This window comes from Mastomys coucha, unplaced genomic scaffold (genome assembly GCF_008632895.1).
Source record: "Mastomys coucha isolate ucsf_1 unplaced genomic scaffold, UCSF_Mcou_1 pScaffold11, whole genome shotgun sequence".
Classification (NCBI taxonomy): domain Eukaryota; kingdom Metazoa; phylum Chordata; class Mammalia; order Rodentia; family Muridae; genus Mastomys; species Mastomys coucha.
In genome coordinates, this window is record NW_022196893.1 from 6,201,134 (window position 1) to 6,210,967 (window position 9,834).

The 9,834-nt window shown below is 47.4% G+C and overlaps 1 protein-coding gene and 1 pseudogene across 3 annotated transcripts in view; both read right to left on the reverse strand.

Annotated features, from left to right (window-relative positions):
• Positions 1-3,129, reverse strand: part of LOC116082332 — a 4,332-nt pseudogene extending 1,203 nt beyond the window's left edge.
• LOC116073947 (lymphocyte antigen 6A-2/6E-1-like) overlaps positions 1-3,476 on the reverse strand; it is a 46,242-nt gene extending 42,766 nt beyond the window's left edge. The window contains exon 1 of one of the 3 annotated variants that reach the window (XM_031346341.1): positions 3,404-3,476. Coding sequence is in view for 1 of the 3 variants with exons in the window: in XM_031346322.1 (XP_031202182.1) it covers positions 3,335-3,348 (14 nt within the window). In the remaining 2 variants the exon portion in view is untranslated. Of the gene's footprint in view, positions 1-3,334; positions 3,381-3,403 lie in introns of those variants that run through there. The other 2 variants (XM_031346332.1, XM_031346322.1) reach the window with 2 other exon arrangements.
• Positions 3,477-9,834: the final 6,358 nt, after the last annotated feature.

A 9,834-nucleotide genomic window follows, 5' to 3' on the forward strand; every position in this document is an offset into this window, starting at 1 on the left:
GCCATGGTCCAGGTGCGGCCTCCAGTGGGAAGGGCTGCATTGCAGAGGTCTGTCTTGCAACAGGAAGTCTTCACCTTGACAGTAGAACCCAGGATCTCGACATTTTCAAGATCAGGAGGGCAGAAGGGAAGGCACTGACTGTTCTTTACTTTGCTTGTGTGAAAGTCTGCAAGACATCAGGGAGTGACTCACTTCTTATGCAGGGACAACATAGATTCCCAAAGTCTGGACCACATGCCACCAGGTCTGAATGGCCCAGACTTGTCTTTAAGGCATGGTGAAGTCAGACAGGGTAGCTCAGATTTGTAATCTCAGAACTTAAAATACTGAGGCAGGAGGATTTTTATGAGTTCAACACCAAACTGGACAACATGGGAGCCTCTAGGCTATCCTGGGGCTGGAGTGAAACCCATCTGAAATAACAAATGGACCAAACAAAAATCCAAACCGTGTCTGGTAAGTAGGCTTTGTGGTTAAAGGGCTTGTGTGCACAAGCATGAGCCCACAGTCCCATCACTAGAGTACATCAAAGGATGGGCAGGCATGGTGGCCTACTTGCATCTCTGTGCTCAGGACACAAAGATGGAGAGCCCCGAGGTAAGCTCCCAGGCTAAACCAGCTCAATCTGGAAACTTGGGGAACAGTGTGAGACCCTTCCTCAGTAAATAAAATAGTTGTCACAGAAGATTCCCATCAACTTCTGGGTCTCATACACTTGGACCTCCCCAGTGCATGTACATCTACACACATGTACACACATGCCCTTACACACAATGTGTTGGGCAAGCAGCTCAGTCAGTGAAGTGCTTGCCATATGGAAGCCTAGGGACCCAAGTTCAATCCCAGCAACCAAGTAAAGAGCCAGCCAAGCATGGGAGTGCTGGTTATGATCTCTGTGCTAGAGGAGCGGGCAGGGGGAAATTGAGAGGTCTTGGAGATTGGAGTACTGGATGTGATCTTTATAACACAGAGGGGTATCAGGAGGTCCTAGGAACTCTCTGCTACCTTCCTCAACTCCACTCACAGCATGCTTTGCAAATCCTAGGTCTCAGTGAAAGACCTTGCCTCATAAAACAAGGTGGTTGGGACTGGAGACATGGATCAGCTGTTAAAAGCACTTGTTGCTCATACAGAAGCCCAGGATTGGGTTCCCAGACACAAAGGGTGGCTTACAACCATGTGTAATTCCACTTCAAGGGAACCAAAACTCATTTGCATAAAATAGTAGACTGTGCCTAAGGAATTTGTCTTAAGGATGTACTATGAGCTTTACACAATTACATTACAATCCTTCCTACATATGCACCCATATTTATTTACACACACACACACACACACACACACACACACACAAAGACAGCACAGTATAAGTTCGCACAGTGGCACAGCAGAAAGGGCAAGCGGCCTCTCAGACTCTTGCAGTTCCACAGGCAGTTATATCTAGGAGACCTACTCCAGGACACAGGCAGGCTGTGGGCAGGACCAGGAAACTGGATAGCAGGGCAGGGCTGCCTCTGCCTTGTCTACCTGGAGGATATGCCTGAAACTGGCACTGTGGAGGATCTGATATGTCCTAAGGTCTCTTTCTATCAACATTCCTAAGTCATTCCTTTAGCCTAGCTCCAGATTCCTTCATTATGTGCAGAGACTCGGTAGTTGCTTCCAGCTCTCCTGGTCCAGCAGTGAGCCAGTGAGACCCCAGACATGAAGCATGGGCAGGAGCCTCACATGACCACACTGGCAACAGAGGGGGATGATGAACACCATGCATGCCAGTGGGCAGCCCTGGTTTATGATCCACATCCCAGCACATCCCTGGACCCCAGCAGCCCCCACTTTGAAGGATTCCCACTCCAAACCCAGGAAGGCTCTACTAGGAGGGAGGGGAACCATGGTCCACAACAAGTGCTCAGACATGACCTTTTCTCCAAAGCCACCCTCAGCCATCTTTGTATAGGCCACAGGGGACTTACCCACAATACCTTCTACCACCTGAGTAACACAGAATCCATCGGTGCAGGGGCAGGCAAGTGATGGGCAGGAAGTCTAGAGTGGGACCCCCAGGCATTGGTAGCACTCCAGCCCCTGTGCTGAGAAAGAAGCCAATACATGAGGGCTAAGGCATGCCCTTCCTAGCCCAGACCCCTCCTCTCCAAGGTCTTTACTTCCACACAGCTGCTGTGTGAAAGGGCATTGCTGCCAAGTCACCTCCACCATAAGCAAAAGCGAACCAAGGACCACTCTTGTTCAAATATGCTCAGTACTGCTGTCTCAGCTAGCCAGCCTCACAGGAGAGACCTGAACCCCAAGAGAGGCAGTCACCATATTGGGAAGACACAGATACCAAATGTCTACTGAAGGTTTAAGTGGGTGTGTAAAAAGGTGCTGGAGCCACCATATGGCTCCCCATCTGTTCTCACATGTTCTGACCTGTTCCACCCTACACATGCAGAGCTGGGCCCTGGGTATTGGAGATGACAGAGCACTGAACTTCCCAGAGTCTACCTCAAAGCTGAGGCTCACCTTGAGACTTCCAGCAATACAATTGTAACTAGAAGTATTGGGTGTCTGAGAGCTCAGAACCTCTTAGAGTAGGGAAGTTCTAGCACTGGGACCTCATGTGGCATGGGCTGGGTATAAGAAAAAGTCAAATCCAAGAGTTAAGGATTCCAAAGCCCTTGACTTGCAGCCAGGCCAGCAAAAGAAGCCTCTGCCAGTTTGTGTGCACACAGGTCAGTGTCCTGACTGGGAGGCCAGGGCAGCAAGGTAGAGTGTTAGGACAGGCTGCTCCAGAGGCCAGGGTTTGTGGCAGAGGTAGTGACGTCCAAGAGTCCTTCTAGCATGTGGTGATGGTTGCAGTGCAGGCTCTGGCAAGATTACAGACCCAGTAAAGCACCCCAGAACAGGAGGGTTCACCCACCACAAGCCAATCCCCAATCCCCTGATCCAGCACACCCAGGGTACCAGGCACGCAATGGAAGCACAGGTGTACCCACAACCCTGAGGCCCTTTTCCATCTCCATTGTACCCTCCTGCCCCTCTCTCATTTGCCGTCTCACCTCTTTCAGCACACAGTAGGGCTACAAGAAGGATGAGCACACAGGACTTTGTAGCCTGAGAACTGTTCATCCTCGGAGAAGGGGTGCACAGATAAAACTTTGTAAGTTGGAGCCAGTTAATAGACACACAATCACATCCCTGGGCTCTCATACAACTCAGGCATCCAATCTTCCCTCCCTCCAACCCTCCACACAGCTTTCCCCAAGGAATAGATGTCTGCCTACTTCTCTTATCCTCCACCCACCCAGCTTTTCCTTCCTCATCCCACACTCACACCCACAGCCCCATCCTGAGGGCTCTTCCCTTTGCCCCCTAGCAGCTCCCTCCTGACACCAGTCCTTACTTCCTCTCTGACCAGGCTGCAGGCACAGTGGCAAGGTCTCTCAGATGTGGACTGCAGTAAGTACTGTACTTTCCCTCAGCTCCTCCCAGCTGGCATCCTGAAAGGGGAGGGGTTTCAGGACGTCCCTCCTCCAGGCCAGCATGTCTATTGCTTAAGAGTTAGCAAGGTTTGTGGGTGACCTGGTCAGCCAGATTTATAGCCTTTGGGGAGAGAAGACCACTCTGTTGGGGAGGGACCATGGTGCAAAGGTCTAAGAGGGCAGAAGGGCAGGGGCCACGTTTGGCTTGAGCTTGCCATTCAGAAAGCAATGGAAGGAAGAACCTTGCTCAGCCCTCTTCTGCTTTTTGTTTTGTTTTGGGTCACTTTTTTTCTTTGGGGGCTGTGTGTTGTGTCAAGACAGTTCTGTGTAGCTTTGGCTTTCCTAGGACTTGCTTGGCTGACTGGGCTGGATCAAACACACAGCTATCAAAGGTGTGCTGCAGCTCCTGCTACTTCTGCTACTACCACATGATGTTTTCCTGTTTCTAAAAAGAAGGTACGGGCTGCAGTGGCTCGAAGCCCATGGCCCTCCTTCTATAAGCCAGCAAATCACTGACAAATACTTGGAGACTGGCTCTAGTGAGCAAGCTCCCAACAGGGTCTTGCATCCACACAATGAGAATCATGAGCCAAGAACTCACAACTGGGAAGGAAGTTACTAAGCAGTGTCTGATGTGCTTGGGTGATGTATGGGGCTGCGGATGCTATTAGCATCTGGTAGCTAGAGCCAGGGATGCTTGTCATGGCACAGGCAGTCTTATGCAGAGGATGAATGACCCCAGTGTCCCTGAGGCCCAGAAGCCTCCAGGAAGAAGCCACATGCTCACTCTTCCTGTTCCAATTGTATGATCCCTCTCCCTACACCTGTGTTCCTAGCTCCACCTGTCCCAAAAAGAACATGAGTTGCCCTGGCTTTTATGTCACTACCATGTGTACTAGTATTCTAATAAGTAAAACCTTACTAATTAGCCAAATATTGATGGCATCTGTGGCTCAGCTCTGGGATGATCATCAGGGCCCCCACAGCAAGCCAGATTCTGAGTGTCCTAACCTCACGGAGCTTAGAGCCCAGTAAGTAGACCCACTAAAATTCCTGCAAGGCACTGACATGGGTTAGAAAAGGAAGGCTGGGCACAGAAAGAGACCTGAGCTGGAAATCTTCCTGAAATGACACCACAGTAAAAGATCAGGTATGCTCAGAGGACAACTGAGTCCCAAAATGGACCACAAAATCAGTGAAGCTGAGCACATCCAATTAAGCAGGGAAGGCTGCTTACACTCCAGGGCCTCTACTATAGCACCATTAAAAATCCCTTCCTTGTTACCCTATGATCTATCAGGGAAGCAGACCACATTTGCCACCAACACCGCAAAACCCAGCACAGTGTTAGGAGGAAGAGAGCAAGCAAGAAATGTTGTCTCTGTGATTCCTTCACATGCTGTGCTAGGCATTGGCTCATGCATGATCTAGCCTATGTGAAGCAAAGAACAGCAGACAGCAAAGCCTCTGCAAACAAACATAGGGTGTCAATGACAGATCCAAGTGACAATCCTTCCCAATGTCACTGCCCAATGAGTTTATGGGGCTGATTTACAGAGGATGGGCGATGTCACTTACAGGACATGGGTAATTTCATGACCAAGTCTCACCCCATCGTGCAAGCAGTGTCATGAAGTCCCTCTTTCAGTTACTCCTCTGGTTCTATATTCTAGCATCTTCTGAGACCACTTGTGGTTGGAGAAGAGCAGAAGTGTTGATGGCTGGAACCCCAGATGATAGTCCTCCCTTCTGAGTGTAGAGTTCTGCCCATATCACAGACCTGTTGCAGTTTTGCTCTTCTGTCTCCATTGCCAGGGCTCCTGGGCCAACGTTATCCCTACTCCAGGATGGCAATGGGGCCATCACCTTCTCTTTAGAGGCAAAGGCAATACCGTTTTAAACTAGGGGTTCTCATGAGTCCTCCACTTTCCACCCAGCATCACGGTTGAGGATGTAGTGGTGGACTCCTGCCAAAATTACAGACAGACCACTTAAATTAACTCTTTTTTTTTTTTAATTTTATTTATACGTGTATACTGTTGCTGTCTTCAAATACACCACAAGAGGGCATTAGATTCCATTGCAGGTGGTTGTAAACAACCATGTGGTTGCTGGGAATTGAACTCAGTACCTCTGGAGGAGCAGTCAATGCTCTTAACCACCAATCCATCACTCCAGCCCCCTTAAATTAACTCTTAAGGGGGAGGGCAACAGTGTACTTGTATATTCTTAAAGTTAGATGTACCAAATGTTGCCAGGCTTGTGTTAGAGAAGCCAGGCCTTCTGCAGAGAGAGTGACATGCAAGACAAATACACACCCAGCCTTTTCTCCTGCCTTCCAGTTCAGCCACAGGCCTGAATACTGTCACACTGTCAAACATTAGCCATGCCCATTCCCCTCCTCAGAGAAAGGATGACCTCTGTGTAGTAGCCAAGGTCACTTGTGCTTCCCTTGCCCTCTTGAGTCATACAGCAAAGAGGTTTCATGTTAACTAAGTGTACTTCCATGGGTATGGGCAGTTTTAGCATTTCTTCTAGGCTCTGCCTCACAGTTGCCTGGCAACAGTCAGGGATGTGTGACTTACTATAGAAGGGAATGCTTGGGCCCTCTTCACTGTTTTCTCTTGCTCTCTTCCTCTCTTCCCCCTCTGTCCATTCTCTCCCCACTCCCCTCCCTCTCTCTCTCCAAGTGCTCATGGCAGGCCTCTATTCATCTCTGTCTCTGTCTCTCTCTGTCTGTCTGTCTCTGTGTCTTTCTCTGTCTCTACCACCCACCACCCTACATCCTCTCCCTATGCCCTACATAAACTCATGGGCTCTCAGATGCACCCGCTTCCCCCTCATCTTACTATGCCTGCACCAAGCATATCCCTGGCTTCTTTTACCTTTTCTAAACACAACAGGCAGCACTGTACTGTCCCTCATCTGTCTTGGAAACCCACACCTCCCCACTTTGTTTCTCATATGTGTCAGCATGGTCTGCAGGAATAGCTTCTTATTGTACCAGAACTTGCTTGGTGCTGACTTTGGCTACATTAGTACCTTGTTTTATTTTGAAAATCTATATAATACATGGGGGGAGCAGGAGCAGGGCTCTGATGACTTCCCATCAAGGGCAAGAGCCAGGCAATGAAAGGGTTGGAGTACCAGAAAGCAGGATCATGGAAGGCATATTGGGACCTCAAATTGTTGCAGAGCTCGTGAAGAGCCTTAATATTTTGTTCAACTGTAGTGCCAGGGATATGTTAGTGATCCCGAAGAAAACAGACAGAAGCAGATCTGATGCAACTCACAGCAGGGTCTTTATTCTATCAGAGCTAGCCCAGCACCCCCTCAATGCTCCGTCATAATGCAGGATGCTTTTGTTGCTGAGGGAGCCCCGAATGTCTATGGGGCAATGCTTTATAGTAAGCAGCAAACAGGGAGTACATGTGCAAGCATCTAATTGGAAAACTACTGTGGCCTTTAACATAACTGGCTGGTACTAGGAGTCATATCATAAACTCAATTTCTGTTCTGTTCTGCATTGGTAGTAGTTAGGCAGAGGGTGGGCTTGTAAACTGGGGTGCAGGTTTGTTGGAGGAATCACCTGGAGACACTGGTTTTGTTGGGGATTAACCTAGAGCCTGGTGCTAGGCTTGGGATTGTTGAGGGGGCTTCTCAGAATCTAATGCCTGTCAGTTTACCTGAGTTTAAATTTAGGTCAGGTTCTCTAAAATGGAGTCTGAACTTAAAAGATTTGGCCTCACATTAGCATGTGGGAGTCAACCACTCATCAAAACGGTTTAAAATGTAGATGCTATATAGTGCTTAGATAAAGTTTGACAAAATGTTTTTCTTGTTGTTGTTCTTTGTTTTTGTTTTGGGAGATTTTTGAGACAGGTTCGCACTGTCCTGGAACTCACTCGGTATACTAGGCTGTCTTTGAACTTACAGAGATCCAACAGCTGCCTCTCCCTCTCTGCCTTTTCCTACCTGCTGAGAATGCAGCAAGGCCTTGCTGGATGCTGACTCAAATTGGAAACTTTGAGATAAAAACAGTGAGGTCTGGGAAGAAAGGTTGTATTTGCTTTACACTTCCATATTGCTGTTGATCAACAAAAGGAAGTCAGGACAGGAACCCCAACAGGGCAGGAACCTGGAGGCAGGAGCTGATGCAGAGGACATAGGGAGGTACTGTTTACTGGCTTGCCCCCCATGGCTTAGTCAGTCTACATTCTTATAGAGCCCAGGACCACCAGCCCAGGGATAAACTCACCCACAAATGGCTGGGTTCTCCCCATCAATCAGCAATTAAGAAAATGTTTCACAGCTGGCCTTTTGGCAGTTGGCCCTCTACCATTATTTGTCCTGTTATCATGAGCAAGCTCTGCATCCTCCAAAGGGTTACCAACTGTCAATGGTAGAATCACTGTGTTAGGTCTGAAATAGATGCACTGAGACCAACACTCACATATGCAACAGACAAGAGTGTTTTTATTTCAAGAAAGCAAGAAGTCTGCATACAGGCTGTCTCCCACTTATTAAAATGGCAAGCCCAGGCCAAGGGAGCAAGTCTTGTATGCAAAACTAGAGAGACTTTAGTGATGGCTAAGTAATCTAAAACTTTATTGATGGGCTCCAGGGAGGTTACATGGGTGTGTTTCTGATTGGCTGCTGTTAGTTAGACTATATTTGGTGAGGCCATGAAGAAATTCCAGGAATCAACCCAGCTCCCAGATGCTCCCAGAGCCATCAATGATTAACAGCCCATTGTTGCAATCTGCTTCCCTAAGAAATTGAAACTAGATTTCCAAAGTTTGTATTTTTTAAGGGAAACTCTCAACTGCCACTCAACAGCATAATTGAAGACAATCAAGAATTGGACAGAGACACTTACATCGAGGAGGAAAAGAGGAACCCACCTTACTCCATTTTGAAGGCAGGACACCTTTATGCTGTATTATTAAACATAACTCTGGCTCTGTTTCCTGGAGCCTGATCTGCCCCATCCCATGACCTTAACTTGTTTTGGTCGCCTTTCCTAACCTCCCTGAATTATGTGAAAACATCACTGTTTTCTTGTTTGCTTGTTTTGTTTTTGTGTTTTTCTTTTGGTGGTTTTTCCTTACTGCTCCATTGTCTCCTAAACTTTGGAACGAATCTGGAGTTTATTCCTAAACCTTTTAGTCAGTCTGGTGGCACAGACCTTTAATCCCAGCACTCAGTAGACACAGACAGACAGATCTCTGTGAGTTCAAGGCCAACCTGGTTTATAGAGTGAGTTCCAGGACAACCAGAGCTACACAGAGAATCTTTGTCTGAGAAAAAAGGGGGAATGGGGTGGCCCCCTAGTTAAAGTCAGGGTTTATGGAGGACTGGTGATTAATGGAGTTTTGACTGATGTCTGACTCACAGTATGTCCAGTGGCCCCTAAAACACATCTTGTGGTTATTTCCCCAGTTCCAGAATGAATAATTGGAATAGATATACTCAGAAATTGGCACAATTCTCACATTAGTTCCTTGACCTGTGGAGTGAGGGCTATTATGGTTGGAAAGGTTAAATGGAAGCCTTTAGAGTTGCCTCTGCCAAAGAAAATAGTGAATCAAAACCAGTATCGTATTCCTAGAAGAATTGCAGAAATTCCTGCCACTATCAAGGACTTGAAAGATTCAGGAGTGGTGGTTCCCACCACATCTCCCTTTAACTCTCCTATCTGGCCAGTGCACTAGACAGATGGTCATGGAGAATGACAGTTGAGTGTGGAAAACTAAAGCAGCTAGTAACTGATTGCAGCTGCTGTACCAGGTGTAGTTTCATTACTTGAGCAAATTAACACATCTCCTGGTACCTGACATGCAGATATTGATCTAGCAAATGCCTTCTTCTCAGTACCTGTTCATAAGGGCCACCAGAAGCATTTTGCTTTCAGTTGGCAAGTATATATACCTTTAAAGTTTTGCATCCAGGATAGAGTAACTCTCCAGGCCTGTGTCATAACTTGGTTAGAAGGGATCTTGGTCATTTGTCTCTTCTACAAAATATCACATTGGTGCACTCTATTGATGATATTATACTGATTGCACCAAGTGAGCAAGAAGTAGCAACCATTTTTGACTCACTGGTAACACGTATGCATATCAGAGGATGGGAAATAAATCCAACCAAAATTCAAGGGCCATCTACCTCAGTGAAATTCTTAGTAGTCCAGTGGTGTGGGGCATGCAGAGATATTCCTTCTAAGGCAAAAGATAAGTTATTGCACCTGGTCCCTCCTACCATCAAGAAAGAAGCACAATTCTTAGTGGGTCTACTAGGATTCTGGAGACAGCACATTCTTCACTTGGGTGTGTTACTCAGGCCCATTAGC